The sequence below is a fragment of the Harpia harpyja genome, chromosome 3, assembly GCF_026419915.1.
Source record: "Harpia harpyja isolate bHarHar1 chromosome 3, bHarHar1 primary haplotype, whole genome shotgun sequence".
NCBI lineage: Eukaryota > Metazoa > Chordata > Aves > Accipitriformes > Accipitridae > Harpia > Harpia harpyja.
The window spans coordinates 71,887,464-71,904,349 of record NC_068942.1 but is presented as its reverse complement, the minus strand read 5'-3'; the positions used below and the strand labels follow the sequence as shown (position 1 = coordinate 71,904,349).

Here is a 16,886-nt window from a genome sequence, read left to right as displayed (position 1 = left end):
CTCAGTCGCGCCCCCGTATTCCCCGGTCGAGGAAGCGCGATAGCCAATCAGCGAGCAGGGCTGCGCAGGGGGAGGGCTCAGCTGGCCGCGGCCCTGCGGAGGATCCGTGGCTGGTGGGGTAGCGCCCCGCCCCAAGGCGCTCGTGCCGCCGCCGCCGCCGGCGGCGAACGCCCATCTCTTCCGCCGCTCCCCGTCCAGCCCCGCGGAAGAGATCGTTACCGGAGCGAAAAGCGTCCCGCCCGCTCCCTGAGCATTGCCCTGCCATTGGCTGTCCTGCCGGAGCGGTCGCTTTGAGGAGTTTGGATTGGCCTCCGACTAGCGACGTCGCAGGGAAGCTTCTCGCCGATTGGCTACGGCCTCTGGCGGCGGCTCTGGCGGGGGGTTCGTAACTGGGGTGAGGGCTGTGTGGCGGCGCTGCGCCCGGGCCCCCGTCCCTGGGGCGGGAGCCGCTGTCCCTCCGCCGGCGTCCCTCCGCCGCCGCCAGCCGCCCTCCGGGCCGCGCCGAAGGCCCCCTCGAGGGCGCCGGCAGCGGCGAGGCGGCTCCTGTCGGGGCCGGAGGCGCTGCGAGGCGGGCGGCGCGGCGGCGCGGGCCCGGCTGCGGCTGCTCTGCTCCCCCCCCGCAGCCGCCCCTCGCCGCCGTCCCCGCTGACGGAGGGGCCGCGGAGAGGTGTTGCCGCTCACCTTTCTCTGTGCCAGGGTGGGCTGCGGTAAAGCCGGGCGGCCCCTCTCGGTGCTTCGTCCGTGGGACACGCCTGGCTTTCCAGTCACGGGCTCCCGGTGACCTCCCGCTCTTCCCCGTGCCTCAGGCAGTAGCTGCGATGGAGTGGCTTCGCGTGAGTGGAGCGTACAAAACGGCTTGGCCAAGGTCGTCATAATCATGGTTAATTTCAGTAAGTTTCGACCTCTAACTCTCGTCAGAATGTTGCTTTAAATAGGTGTTGCTTAAAAATAACGGTTTCCTTTCCTGCATTTGTTCTGTTATCGGGATCCACGGCAACCTCTCCTCCCCCGTGTTAAAAGAGGGATTGTTCGTTAAGTCATATATTCTTATAGAACTCCTGTGTGTCCGCCGCAATCCTTCATAAAGATGATCTGAATAACGGTAACAAACCTCACAGTACTCTTCTAGGCAGCTATAATGCTAAACTACTGTGGTTTAGATCAAAGTATTAAAAAGAGTGTTTAATGTTGTTGTAAGAAGCAAACTGATTTTAATGTTTTAATACTAAATTGCTTTAAGCTAGTCAAAATATACTTCACTGTCCAATGTACGAATAGTCCTGGGTCATTCCAAATTGCACGTGCATGAGATCTTTTCTTCTATTTGAAAATGTAAGGCTCATGTAAAGAGCAGCACGTTAGAAATGACTGTCCAACGTATTTGCGAGCTTCAATCCAGGGCAGAAGCACTATGCGGAATTGCAAGCAGTTAAAATTACTAGTAATTCTTAACTGCAGTATTATCAGTTGAACCCTTTAATAGCATATATGTAAACAGCCATCTGAGAATACTTCTGCCAATGTGCTGAATCATTATTTTTCTAAGATAACTGATAAATACATTGTTATAAAAAAGAATATTCCTACAAACTTCTCACGTTGAATAATGCTTATTTTTTTTCTTGCATGTGTATCTGATAAAAGCCACTTTAATAACAGATAATTCGCCTCAGTGCTGTATCAGGAAATGGACTGGGACCAGTTTGACTTGAACCCTAAAGTAGTTGCTGCCCTTAAGAAAGGTAATTTAATTTGCCAATGTCTCGCTAATAGGTCTGTCACCATAATGTCTTCCTTTACATAATTGTGTTTGTGGGTGCAAGCATATAGATGTACAGTAACATTTTAGAACAGTAATTAAGTATTTCATAAGCAAGTTTTTTGAGTAATCAGTAGTAGTGGCTTTTCCCCATGCTTCAATAATAATTTTCCAAACAATTGTATAGCATGTGTTGATATATTGAAAGTGAATGTTGACTGCCTAGCTTGCAAGAATGCAGTGTAGATAAACTTCAAGTAAATGATTAGTAGAAAGTGGGCAAACTTTTTCTTTTGTGCATAAGACCGTAATCCAGCCAAAAGTATTTATAAAAATTCTTCTAATTTCAGCTGACATAAAATCAATAAAAGAGATTTTAAATCTTTCTGGAGCAGACTTGCAAAGATTGATGAAACTATCCAGTGCAGATATACAGTGCTTACTGAAAACAGTCTCTCACATGCTGAGGAGAAATAGTATGCTTACAGGTAATATAGTCAATATAAAAAAAGTGTTCTAATTAAATCTTATAATACCATCACTGGGATAAAATAAGGTTTCGGCTCCTTATTGACACAGTAATCTGATTCTGAAAATGAAAAGGCAAGTGTTTTTGTTATGCTGTAGTGAGTTATTTAACTTTCCTAAGGACAGCTCCTCTGAGACCTTCAAGGTAGATGGAAGTGGATGGGTGTCATTCTTCAGGATCAAGCCTGCCTGAAACAGGACAAAATGATTCTCCAGTCTGGAAAACTTGATTAGACCAAAAAAAGATTCCCTCTCCCTTTTGGACTAAGACTAGTTGAAAAATTTATATGATATATTATAAACTATATGAACTGATTTGGTATGAACACCTCATCCCAAACCAAGCAGGATGTAATAGCTCCTCCTGTACAAACGCTTCATGGCAGCTCTGTGCTTAGAAGTTATTTTCTTGCGATTTACATATATCTTCAGGCCTTGGCCCGATGCCTGGTATGCTGTTTCATAATCTGCTATAGCTTTCCATTTTCAGAATTGCTGTGCCTGAACCTTGCTGGCAGTATTTGCCCAGTGTAGCTTTCCACAGAGATTTCTTAGAGGCAGAGAAAGGAAAAAAGTTTGAGAAGAGGAAAGGGCTCAGTGTAAACTATCAATTTTTGAACAGGCATTCAGTTACTAGGCCCTGTGGGGAAAGGGAGGTGGGGAAGACCAGGCTGAATTTGAAAAAATTCCCATCAATAAAGCAAGCATCCCTTGTAGATATAAAGCTGGTATACAGCCTCTATTTTGTATCATTGTGTGTTATAAAGATACTAAATGAAACTCCTTTTTTTTTTTTCTTTTTTACTCATTAAAAAAAATCCAAAACTCTGCAGCACTTCAGCTCTACCAAGATAAAGATCATCTCACCTCCCAACACCAGAAGCTAAGCCTAGGATGTTCAGTACTAGATACCTTGTTAAAAGGTGGCATTCCTTTAGTGGGAATCACAGAACTTGCCGGGGAAAGTTCTGCTGGGAAGACTCAGATTAGTTTACAACTGTGCCTTTGTGTGCAGTATCCTTACAAATATGGTGGATTAGAATCTGGTAAGTACTGAAATGTAAATATTGATTAATTTGCCATTTGGAGGAATATACTGTCTTTAAGAACATCTTCAGTGCTTTGAAGTAGATGCACGTATTCAGTGCATGTCTTGCCCTTCTGCGATAGCATGAGTAGTAAGCTAGTTAGTTAGTGATGCATCTTTATAGAGAGAAAAGCATGCTGTGCATATGCCCTGCATCACAACATAATTTAATACAAAATTACTCTTGGCTGTTGTTTACCTGCCTGCTGCTGTGGGTTAAACTAGACACATGCAAACAATATATGAAAAGCAGTGCTGTCATAAGTACTTACTGACTCCTCAGGTAACAACCACAGCAAAACAGCTTGTCAGATAATTTTGCACAAAGATCTTGGGTATATATTCCCTAGTTGGGGCTTTCAAATTTCAAAGAATATTTAGTTTGATAACAATAATTAAAGTGATTTATGGAGTAAAATTGATGGAAATCTAATTGAAGAAAGCTGACATCGTTTGGTACCTGCGATTTTCCTGGTTTTGCCAAAGTAAGTAGGTTTATTCTTTGATTAGAGTATGGTTTTTTTAACCATCTATCACATTAATCTAACTCATAATTTTTTTTTTTTTTTTTATTAAGTATCATATGCTGTCTTAGAAAGGGAGGAAACTTGTGTCACTTCTGAGAATTCAGTGTCCTGGTAGTCTGCCTTAGGTGTGTTTTGGCTGTGATCTTGCTCTTCTTTCCATGCAGCGCTGGGTTTAATTTGGCAGCTCAGCAGTTTGTTGTGGGGAAACTTAATTATTTCTTGTACTGTATCCACCCATGTGGAAAAATCATGGAACGTCCAGATGAAGATCTTGCATAAAGGGCAGTAATTAGCCTGTGGCTTACGTTGCTTTAAGTTACATCATTAATCACAGCAGAAGCCAGGACACTAATATATTTTTTTTTTATTCCTTCATGTGTTGTTGCAAATAGTTTGAATGCGAATACATTTTTATTCATGCCCCAGCATTTCTCCCCATTTATGTTGAAAGAAAGGAACAAACCAGAACAGAGTACAGGAGAAGGTGCCCAACGTCCTCATGGCACTCTTGTCTCTTGCACCAGACTACAGGCTTCCTTGTAGGGCTACAAAATGGCAAGTCTTTTCATTATTTGTGTTTGAAAATGGTTCTTGTTTCTTATGCACTTAGCACTTGGTGCCATTATGATTGCTTTGTCGTGTCTGTGTTCCCCATCTACCCACTCCTAAGTGTTTCACAGAAGATGGGATAGAATGGCCATCATATCAACGCTCCTGTGAGAGAACCGGAGCGTTTTGGAAAGGCTGAGAGGAGAGAGCGTTTGAGGATCTTAAAGGTATAGAAGGTAGAAATATCCTGCTGCAGGAGTTGGAGAGCTAAGGGAGTGGTGGAATCCTAATTCTTGCAGTTTTTAACTCTCAGTGTGGTTATCTTGCCATATGTTAGACTGCAGTCATAGCAGCAGATATTGTTTGCATAGCACTTAGAAAATGAAACTTGATTTCTCTGCAGTCTATAAATAAGGGTTCTGTTGAGTCTCTTATGAGAAATACAGGAATTAAAAATTAAAAGTTATGTTAAGTATGAGGAGTTTTATTCTTTAGGAAACTTGAGAATGACAATGCTTAGTAACTATCACAGAAGTCTAGCACCACCAATAGAAGATTAATCTCAGTGCTAAAACTTTGCTAATGATTTAAAATTATGGTGGGTTGTTTTTTGTTTGGTTGGGGTTTTTTTAGTGCTAGAAACTTCCCTTCTCTTAGGTGGTGATGTTGAAATACATTTCTTTAGACAGTATAGATTTATTGTGTATTTACTTCATTTGACTTAGTGCTAATCTTGTTTATGAGTCTCAGTGCTAGGAGGTTGGCAGCAAACAAAGAAAATAGGACATCCTTTGCCTCCAGGTTATCTTTCTGCCATTCTAAGAATGTCAGTTATGGTCAATCGCATGTTGGCTGAATTTATTTTATATGCCCATATTCATAAGTAATAAATGAATATAATGTGACAAATTTATATCCATATTAGAATCCTGAACTAGAAAAAAATGTTTGCTGCTGATTCTTGGTAACAAGCTGGTTTGGTGCATGACAGGTTATGTTCATAGGACTCAAAATTTGTCCTTCTTTGAGGGTGAGGTTTTTTAGTGTTTTTTATTTTTGCTTGTTTGGTTTTGGGATGTTTTTTGGTTGACAACCAGCATAGCACTTTTATCAGCCTAAATAACGGTAAAGCACTGGGATTTGATGAAATAGCTGATTTCTGTTTGGTTTTTTTGGACCTGTGGGGCAAGATGCTTATATGATCACTGAGAATGACTGGCTTCTTAAAAGCATGTCTCAGCTTCTTTCTCAAAAGTGGTAACTACCCTGACTCTTGACTTGTTCTCAGCGTTGACAGCTTCCTAATAAACTGTAAATAGCACAATGCCATAGGCTTTTCTGTTTGTGTTGTACTAGTCTCCTCTTTTTGTTTAGGTTATGACAATTCATTCATCTTTAAATATATGTGAATATTGAGTGCTTTTGCCTCATAATTAGGCATCTAACAACATCGGTCTTTAATATTGAGTTTAGTTATTTGTCAATCTCTTCTAGCCCTTGTAACTTTGTTGTAAAGCACCTCCTGTATTTTTAATGCACGGGTGTGTATTCTCCTTAAACAAATGTTTCATTGTAGTTCAAACTGAAGACCACAAACAAAAGCTGAAGAGGCTTGATGAAGGTCCAGTAGGAGAGAGTGCTATTGTCATTGTACTGTGAAACTCAAATTTTAAGCCAAGGCAAAGCTCATCTGAGGTATTTTATGTGGCTTAACTCCCTTAAAGTTCAAGATGAAAATTACATAATTGTTTTGTGAAATGAGCAGCACTTACAGAAAGGAAAGTTGTCCCACTGTGTATTTTGGAGAAATCACAAATGGACCAATTATGTACTCGGAGTACAGTATCTGCTGTAGTATATTTAACAGGTGTCAAAGAAACATTACAGCAGAGTAGAAGATTGGCAGGTGACAATGCTGGTATTTACAAAACTAAACTGAGGCAGGAAATAGTCTATGAAGTAGAACTGTTCTTAAGAAGGAATTAATCTTCTTGATTTTTTTTTTAAGTGTTTCACTAAAAAAAATTAACCTGAATAAATGTGTTCACTTGAACTTTAAAATTGCTGTCACGATTTTACGAAGAGGGTGGTATGTATCTATTGATCAGGAATTTTAAATCTAGGTTGCTGGACCAGTGGAGCAGAGAGGACCAGATTTTTGCTTCTCCAGCTGTTCTTTTTTGCCTATGTGTATTACAGCTGTAGGATTACCTTGTTTGCCTCGATTTAATTGTTCATCAGGTATAAATGTGAAACTGGGCCAGAGTTGCATATATATTTGTACTACAGTAAGATTGCTTGATCATTTTATACTCTTCTGCTTTTGCCTTGTGTTTGTTTCTATCACTGTTCTTAGGAGAATTTTATGTTTCTTTTTCTCCAGATAAGTTAATTTTGGAAAAAATATTTTTTTTTCAGCAACTTTCTCAGGTTTTCTGTTTTGAAATGTCTTGAATGTTGCAATAACTCTGGAACGAAGTACAATTATTTAATCAATGGAGCACCGACCTATCTAGAAATGCAAATCTACATTTGAAAAAACAGCAAGTCTCAAGTAACGGACATTCCATCCTTTTTAAGTAAACCAAGGAGAGAACAGGGGACATACTGCTTAAGGCAGGTCTGATTTTTCGAATGCAGATGATTTCTGTGTAAGCCAGTATTCATGGCAAAGAAATCCCTGTCTTTCACAATTAGGCAATGTTATGCAAAAGGCAGTCAGCTATGAATAAGAATGGTAGTTGAGAAGTCCAGACCATTTTACTTTAGGAACTGTAAGTTACTATGCTAACACAATTTAGCATAGCGTTTGTTAGTATGAAATTCAGAAAGCACATGTGCTTAAGGAAGCTACATATCATGGTGGGTTTTCTTTATTTCTTTGTTCACTTGGTTTTGAATTTGCACCATGATGATTTTCAGTTTTGTGGTGTAAGTATTGCAAGACATAATAGGCTTATCGAGTGAGTATCGATGCTAGATATACATAATGTCAAATTTGTGATTAGAAATTTTTCTTGACTTACTGGCTTTTTAGAAATTGTGAAACTGAAAATCTGATTAGGAATGCATGAACTGCCCTTAATAATACTCACCTGCCTATTTGATACTCAGCTGTCACTGTCAAGTTGGAGAGTGATATGAAAATTAGTCCAGTTAGGAGAAATTAACCTAGGGAAATAGTCAAGAAAGTTAAGGTTCACCTAATTAACTGTTTAATAATTGGCTATTTAAAAAGCCTTAAGCAGTTAAGTGATATAATTAATAGTCTACTGTGTTTTCCTCGCCTGAGCTTCATACAAGTTCAGATAGTATTCAACAAACTGCTGATGGCACTATAAACTTAATGGATTCAAGTAACTGTGGACTTACTTTCTCTTTTTATTTTCCTTCTTTGCTGATGGAAACTTGTATATGTGCTCACTTGTGTCTACAGGTATTGCAAATGACTTCAGTTGTAATTACTGAAGACAGTATTTACACCCACAGTTTAAAATTCTGAATTCCATCCACTCTAATGCTAGGAAAAAAGTGGGAAAAATACAGAAAATATTCATGGTTCAACTTCTTAGTTTTTTATATGTTGTAGTTTAGGAATTGTGATCAGATCATGACTGCTCTGATCACTAATGCTTTATTGTAGTCCTTATCCAGTGTCAAATGTTGTAAACTGCTAACAAGCCTCAGTTCCCTCTGACATAAGTATATAAGTAATGAAATTGGGGAATTAAGAAGGGAGACTGAATATTCTAGTGATGAATGCTATTGGCTGCCAGGGCCAAAGAAAGTAAAAAGGAGCCAAATTACTATTTGAACCTGTTATTAGGTAGAATGGAAATAGAAATTGTGGAAACATTTCAGTTCATCTTACAGAAGGTGTGGATGATGATGAAGTATTTTTCCATGTGTTAATAATTGAGGAAGGTCTTTAATTCTCACCTGTCAAAGACAATTTTTTTAATTAGTGGGCATGGGTAAATTTTCTTGCTTTATCTGATAGCTTTCTGAGTATTTAAAAATAAGACTGTGTATTGGAAAAATAATTTTTTTTAAATGTTTCACATATGAAGTAGGGTGATTTACATAAGAATTTACAGTGGGGTTGGGGAGAGTTAAGCTGAAGATGCAAGTTTAGTCCTAAAGAAAATTAGGTTTAGGCTCATCTTTGTCTTATATAGAAGATTCTCAGAATTCAATACCTTGTGTTATACAGGTGTCCATCAGCAAAATATTTTTATTGATAAAGTAACCATCAATTTTTACTTCATCCAGTCCTGAGATGTTTCAGTTTCTGCTATTGGATATAGTTTCATATTTTTTTCAGTGGAATATATAGAGGATTTGGAAGTTGTATCTGGAAATGGGACTTTCTGCTCCCTGGAGAGCTAGTCTAGGGATGGACCATTGGATGTCTCGTATTGCCAAGCACATCAGCTGCCAAGCTGTGTTAGCAGCTTCAACCGCTTTAGTGAGTGGACTTAATCCTTAGCTGTAACCCTGTAAGTATTAGCTGATAATTCTGGCTAGTTCTGCAATAACAGTAAAAATTTTTTATAAAGAAAATATTGTATGTATTTCTGTTTTCTTTCCCCAACATCTTTGATGTGTATGGTTAATTTTCTCTGCAGTAATGCATACTTATTAACCGGAAATCACAGTAAAAACATATAGACAGCAATCACAGTAATGTGATTGAAGTATAATTCTTTTTATCTAATCTACCATTTTCAGGAAGAGTTAATTGGACTGAGATTGGATGAGTGATCCTTTTTACACTGGTTTACTTGTGGCAATAAGTACCCCTCCATATGTAAACTTAAAACCAAGAAACTTGAAAACAGTGAGTGAAATTAATCAAAATACTAGTTGTACTGGTTTTGGCTGGGATAGTTAATTTTCTTCATAGTAGAGTGCTGTGTTTTGGATTTCTGACAAAACCAGGCAAACTATGCAGTGTCGCTCTATATACGATACTCGTAATCACCCAAGTTAGGTAGTCAGGTGTTCTGCAGCTGTGCAAAATGAGTGTCACCTAGTGGAGAGTATAAAAATCAATTGCGTCAGCAGGCACCAAAAGCAGGACCTGGCAACTACAGGAAAGTCATAGGACTGTTTTTTTTGTTATTCATCACTGATTCAATATGGGTGCAGAAAAAAAAGTAACGTGAATTTCCAGGTACATATGTCTAGCTTTTGAGTGCAGAATGTGTTACTTTATTTTTGTGCTGTTAAGACAACTGCATGTGTAAAAGCCCTGTTGTAATAATAGAGGTGGTTTCCTTGACTGTAGGAGCTGTGTACATTTGTACAGAAGATGTATTCCCAAGTAAACGTTTGCAACAACTCATAGATCAACAACATAAGCTGCGTGTGGATGTTCCAGCTGAAATCATACAGAAGATCAAATTTGGAAACAGTATTTTTGTTGAGCATGCAGCAGACCTAGTAAGTAGTAGCACAAATTAAGAATGCATAATTATTACACTATAATCCGGTAACCATAGGGGGTTTTTTGATACAGGAGACCTTTCAGAAGGCTAAAAGTGAACTAGGATCTGTAATGAATACTTCTTAATCTCTGCAATTTGCTGTTAGAGAACTGCCTATTACAGTGTTTTATTACAAAAGATATTAAAAAATAACTATTAATATTTTATAGAATGAGTCACGTCGTGGATTTTTGTAAGTCGTTATGTTTATTAAAATGTAGTAGACTTACTGATACTAGTTTTACTGCAGCTCCTAGGGAGATCTTAATTGAGTTGGGAGACAGGATATAAATACATATGCAAAAGGTCGTGTGTATCCTGACTAACTTGCAATATAACACCAGAGCTGTTAAACTGCAAATTAAGCAGGTGGGAGAAAAGGATATAAAAAATGGTGCCTGGAATATGTAATGACACAGAATAACCACAGCAGTGCAGCTGTCTTGCCCCTGTGCCTGTAAGACATCATATTAGAACTGGAGGGGAGAAGACACAAACTTCAGTGCTGTATTCTTGCCTTGTGAACCCATATTTTTGTGCTTTTTCCTAAGTTGCTATGAATATGCTCTTTATCGATAGAATGTCAGAAGTTCTGTTTTCTCTAAGGCTCGAAAGTAGCACTTGTTAAATCATTCCAATTGTTGGGGTTTTTTAATCGTAGTTTGCAAGTGTAAGAAGATCTTGCACATTAGTATGCTTGCTTCTTATTCGCTGGGTGGTCCAGGCAGCAGCTAAGCTACCTTTTCCATGTCCCTTTCATTGGAAATATTAATTAAAGTTCTAATTGTAGTTTCTGGAAGCTACAGAGTATGTTACTGTAAAAAGGAAAGAATCACCTTATAGTAGTATGTACATCTCTCTAAAATACCCTTAAAAGTAAAACACTACAATCACTGGTAAGTCCAGCAACCATACAATAGATTATTACAATTCATGTATTGCTATGTATAGATTCAGTTTGTGTCTTTCCATATATGTAGAATGCATTGCTATATAGAGATAGGCAGATTATAGCAACTGAAGTGGAAACCCAAATCACAGTAACGTTCTGTATTTTCTTGCACAACAAAATTTTTTTGACTTGCTTCATTCTGAAGAATCCAGTTGTTCGTGTATTCAGTTGAAAAGAATGAGTCTTGTATGAACAGAAGGACCACATACAAACACTGAAGTGTTTGAAGTGCAACATAGGTTCCTGTAGATATACCAGTAAGTGAAACAAAAAAAAAGCATTTTCCAGAATGGAAAGCAGTCATCTATACTTCAGAGTAATTTCTTCCAGTGAGTTTAAAAAAAAAAAAAAAAAAAAGCCTTTGATAGTATAATATTATTTTGTAAAAAGCAGCTCATTTAGTAGAATAGATCTTACTGTAATTCAGACTTGAGAATTACAATTTAGTTTTAAAAGTTGTGGAATGCTGGAGGATATTATATGTCATTTCGGATGCATGTCAGCTCTTAGACGTGAACCTCTATTTAGATGTAAAGAGTGGCACCAATCAGAAGAACTGTGCCTCGCATTATTGCTTTTTTTGCCAACATTGAAATTTCTGATGGCTGGAAGTTGAGATTATCACCATGAGCTGCTTCTCCTTTCTACTCAGCTGCTGTAGACCACACTCTTAAAGACAAGATACTGGGCTACAAGGACCTTTCATCTGACTAATATAATTATTCTTACATGATAGAAGTTGCACCCTACAAAATACTTGTTAAACTTCTTGCAACTGAAATGTTTGGTGACTTCAAAATATTCAATCAGTAAAACTTAATAGGGAGGATATAAGTTGCAGCTACTCATGTTTATGAGACTCTTGATCAGTATGGATTTGATGTAGCAACTATGTATTTTACAGTTAATATGTCATTAGTGGAACAGCAGCATAGTCTCTAACGTCTGTTTCGAATATTTAATGCTAGTCTTGAGTCCTCAGTGTTTCTGTGAGAACCACTCCTGCAAAATAGGAATGGTTTAGGATTGTAGTATTGCATTCTTGAGATTTTGAAATGTCAGTAAATGATTGATTTAAGTCGGAGCTGCAGATAACTGTACATTGCAGTTTGGTCTCTATTTTTTTCTTAAGGTAAAACCACAAGACATCTGCGAAAAATGGTTACTAGTGAGACTTAAAGATCCATAAACTCACTGTATGATTAGAAACTCCATCCACTCATATTTCAGTGATGATGTCTGTAGTTACTATCTTGATTTTACAAATAGAGTTATTATTTGAGCTGTTTTAATAGTGACTGTATTTTGTGGTAGGATACCTTTCACAACTGCATTACTAAAAGGATTTCGCTACTGCTCACAAGAGGCATGGTGCGGTTGGTGGTCATAGACTCTATTGCCGCTTTGTTCCGATGTGAATTCGGAGTTTCAGATTCTGTTATGAAGGCTCGGTATTTGCAGACATTTGGAGCACAGCTTCACAGTTTAAGCACTAGATTCAGGACTCCAATAATGTGCATTAATCAGGTATGACATCAAAATTGCTTCTCATTTTATAGGGACCATCTAATAAATGGCTGGGGCGGGGGTCTGTGTATGCCGATTCTTGGTGTTGTATTTAACAGTCAGCTGAATATTAATGACTGATGGAAACTGAAACTTCCTTAAACTGATGTACTTTAAACTAGTACATCTTAACTTCTCAAAGTTTAAGAATATCCTTTAAACTTTCATAGCATGTTAATGTTCTCAAAGGTTGTCCATTAAAGCTAATGAAAATAGATATGTATAACAACTGCACAAAGCATCAAACTAAAATAACAGTGTTCTTTCTTAACACTAGCTTCAAATGCCATCACCAGCAGGATTGCTCTGGGAATTCTGCTTGCACAGTTATATTCCACGTATACAGGAGACAGTGAAACACCAGGGACCTTGCTGCATTTTTGTGTAGCTCAGTGTTTTTGTGTAACTGCTGAGATTACTAAAGCATTAGAATGCATGCAAGCTGACTCGAGCTGAAACCAAAAAAAGGCCACAATGATACTAGTCAAAAAGAATATTCTTTTGAGAAAACTAGCCAAGACACAACTTCTATCCTATAGAAGCGGTGTGCCACTGCTCTTAGTCTAATTGCAAATTGAAGGAGCATATGAATGCTGGAGATGAAGCATTCACACTTGGAATGTGGCCTCAGAAGGGGGTAGGTAAATGTGCAGGCAGGCCACTGTTGGGAAGCTTCCTTTCTGGAAGGCCCTTCCATCAACTGAATAAGTACTCAGCCCTGAGGTTTCCTTCTCACAGCAGAAGAAAAGAGGTAGGGAGAAACGTTGAGCTTGAGAAGTCACAAGCAAGAAGAATTTTTGTATCAGGAAGAAAGAGGTTCTAGAAACATCAAGTCAACTGTTATTTGATTTGTTTCTGTTCCCTAGCAGTAGTTGTGGAACTACAGAATGGGCAGTGTGTAAAACCTTACACTTACTACCATAACTGGAAGGGAGTGTATTGGAATTCATACACAGCAGCAATTTGAACAGTTTTCAGGCATGCACAGTGTTTTTATTTTCAATAAGATACCTATTAAGACTTAGTAGGATTTAAATTTCAGCCTTGAGTTACTCCTAATTTTTTAACCAACTTTTTCTTTCATAATCTTTCATATGGTAAGCTAGATTTTAAGGAAAACTGAGATTTCCTGTAACTGCTTTCTGAATTTTGGTATGAGTAGAGACAATTCGTTCTCCTTGGGAAGCATGGTTTGGATTTTGCTCCTTGTTAAGCAAAGGTTTCTGTGCTTCAGCGTTTACACTATGAAGCCAACCAAGTTCCTTGGCTAGTTTCTGGGATACTCTGAGCATGGGCATTCGGAAAAGGCTGTCTGCCTTTTTCCTGCGGGTTTTGAGGGCCCATCTAGCAGGCAAAAGGAGGTGTGATTTAAGCGTAAGACAAGTCTAGATGTATCCAGTCTCTACCTTAGAACAGTTCAGCATGAGAGGGAAAAGTCATTTAAATGAGCTGCTTAGATCTGCCTTCCCATGATGGGAGTTTTCCACTGGTGCTGGCTCACAATAGATGAGGTCAGTGCTGGACGCTGAATGACAACAGTCCAACCATTTGCTAACAAAGAGTCCTTCAGGACTGTGTTCTAATGGAAGGTCACTCATTACATCAAGTGTGTAGCTATAGAAATAAACTGTGAATATAATAACATTGAGAAAGATTATGGCTGTAAAGTAATCTATTCTGTACATTACATTTAGAGAAGTACCTATAAATTTGCTGTACTTTGTGAAGAACTTGTATGGAAGAATCACGACATTAAAAGACAAGAGGTGTGGATTTCTCTAGATTGTAGTCAAAGGCAAACTGCTCCATTAAGCAGGCTTTCAAAGGTAGTGAAATCATTGAGAACAGGACACCTTTTGGAGATTTGGGCTTCAGTACCTTTTATCTACAGAAAACAGATCTATCTACAGAACAGTTTTGTGTGTGTGTGTGGTTTTTTGTTTGCCCGTTTGTTTTTTTCTTTTAAACAAATTAAGCTTCTAGTAGTAGTTAAATTTAAACAAATTAAATTAAGCATTTTAAACAAATTTCTCATTTAAACAAATTTTAAACAAATTAAGCTTCTAGTAGTAGTTAAATTCATATAGGCTGTAGCTATCTAAATAGTTGTAGCACGGTAAACTAAGATAATGCTTCACAACTCCCTTTTAGTTTGTCTTGAAAGAATAAGGGTTTTCTAACTTGGCTTAATACGTGATTGCATAACTTGGATTTTCTTGGCTTTTTTCCTTTCCCTGCTCTTCTGCTTGCTAAAAACAAATGCGTAACTACAGGTCAACTTCAAATGCTGTTTCTCTGCTTTAGGTGACCGATGCAGTGAGTGAGTCGGAAGCTGCTCAGTGCAGTTGTAGGTAAGTCAGTCAGTCATCCGCAACAGAAAAGTAACGATGTCATACACAGCAGCATTTAACCACTATATTTTTTATAACTCCAATATAAACTACCAGAGTATGTTAAGACCAGTAGTGCATTTACCCAGCAATCCTGTATATGCTGGGGATCAGCAATAACTAACGTGCTGTAAAGAGGAAGAGACTGTCATATACACTTATGTGGTAATCCCTAATCAGCAAGCTAGGGGGAAAAATTCCCTGGAGTTAATGGCTGGTGTACTTGCTTACACAAGAGCACTTTTGCATCTCTTGTCTCTGATGTAACTGAGTGCATTTTCTGTCTGCTTAAAAAAATATAGCAACCAAACCTTATCGGTTGGTTTTGTTGGCTGCTTCAGACCAAAAAAAAAGTATCTTTTGACACCAAGATATTAACAGGATTCAAACATACATATTTGTTGTTTGAATCCTAACTATAATCTTGATTTACTAGATAACTAACTTCTTGCAAAAACGCATTTATGTAGCACCTAGCTTATGTCTTCCAGATTCAGAAACTGACACAGAACAAGGATAAGGTTCAATCTTTTTTCCTGGTTATCTATCTTGTAATTCTTTTATGGGAGGGACTGCACCTTTTCCAGGAAAAAAAATCATTTTAAACTTCAGGTTGAAAGTAATACATACGCAGTGTTACATCTACCCAACATTTCTAAATATACCTTCTAAATATACACACTGCAAATACTTAAAGTTCAGCCATTTTTCTGTCACAAGGGGGAACCCCTTGAGACAGAGGCAGGTATTCACCATGGCTGTAGTTAGAAGAATGACCGAATTATTCTGTATAGAAGCATTTCTCTTCCAGTTGTTACCTTGTTATAGAGAGAACCTAGCTTATAATTTTGTGAGTATACCCTGTAATCTCTGTCTCTGAAGATCTATAGTTTTAAATATAGCAAACAACAATAAATATAGAAACAGTAGATCATTTCTTCCAGTGTAATTTTGTTACAACAGAAGTGAAGATATTTCATATTAAATTCATACATGCAGAAATCTGTAATGCTTTCTTTACAGTGTAGTGGATAACAGAGTCTCTCCAGCACTTGGAATAACCTGGGCAAATCAACTGCTAATGAGACTGATGGTCAGCCGAATATCACAACCTGAACAATCGTCTGGAGTTGCGTCACACCTCACTGGAAGTGTGAGGACTTTAAGAGTAGTTTTTGCTCCTCATCTCCCTCCATCCTCTTGCTACTATACAGTAAAATTGGAAGGTGTAAAAGGAATAAATACATCCTTTGCATAGTAAAGCATCCTGCTCCAAAAATGTATCAAAACTACTTTGCTTCAGGAAGAATTATTGGTAAAATTAGATTCTTCCTGGATGGCAGAAATGGATGCTGAAATACATTAACAGTTATATGACTACATTAAGCCCTGTCTACATTGTGAAAGAAGATCTTTTTATACTTGGATATATGTTTAGCAGCTTTTCCTCATGAGACAAGTATTCAGAAGGAGAGTAAAGCTGTGGGCAGGTGGAGGCTGCACAATGAAGTGTGATGTGGCAATCTCTATGTTAGGGGAGACCTGATTTCTAATTTTGTTTTAATAGCATGCCAATCTAGAAACAGTATTTACTGCAATTGTATATCTATCTATCTTCTCTGTTTCCAGACCCAAAGGGATTCTGGGCCTCATGCTGACATTAAGTACAGCCATTCTTCTGCCTGTAGGGTGTCAAAAATAACACAGAGCAGCTTTGTCACAAAGCAGCTATCCTCTTTTAAAACTACTTGTTATTAGGATTAAAAAAATACCAGAAGGGTATTTGATTTTAACATCTTACTGTAAGAATTAAAATTGTACTGCTTTTGTACTATATGGGCATATGCTAGCTTTGCAGAACTTGTACAGATTTTCTGGAAATAGTTCTTCTCCACTCTTTTCCTGCTTTCCAGTTCCTTTCCCTCATAGCAGAAGCCTCTTCCATTTAAAAAAATAACATACCACACCCCCGCCATCCCCTTGTTCTGTTTGCCCATTGCTGAAGCTGTGTAAGCAGGTAGTTTCAGAGCAAGTGCTCT

The 16,886-nt window shown here is 38.2% G+C and overlaps 1 protein-coding gene across 7 annotated transcripts; it reads left to right on the top strand.

Annotated features, from left to right (window-relative positions):
- The first annotated feature begins 630 nt into the window (after positions 1-630).
- Positions 631-16,445, top strand: XRCC3 (X-ray repair cross complementing 3). Of its 7 annotated transcripts, none has more exons than XM_052783318.1 (8): positions 643-880; positions 1,660-1,742; positions 2,110-2,247; positions 3,121-3,333; positions 9,741-9,895; positions 12,206-12,418; positions 14,762-14,808; positions 15,871-16,445. In XM_052783318.1, exons 2-8 carry the CDS (start codon positions 1,688-1,690, stop codon positions 16,103-16,105), a joined length of 1,056 nt encoding a protein of 351 aa, XP_052639278.1. In that variant the 5' UTR covers positions 643-880; positions 1,660-1,687; the 3' UTR covers positions 16,106-16,445. The 7 variants fall into 7 exon arrangements, with proteins under 7 accessions (XP_052639281.1, XP_052639280.1, XP_052639278.1 ...); XM_052783315.1 differs by having other exon boundaries at positions 643-890; XM_052783317.1 differs by having other exon boundaries at positions 644-880; positions 1,645-1,742.
- The last annotated feature ends 441 nt before the right edge of the window (positions 16,446-16,886 follow it).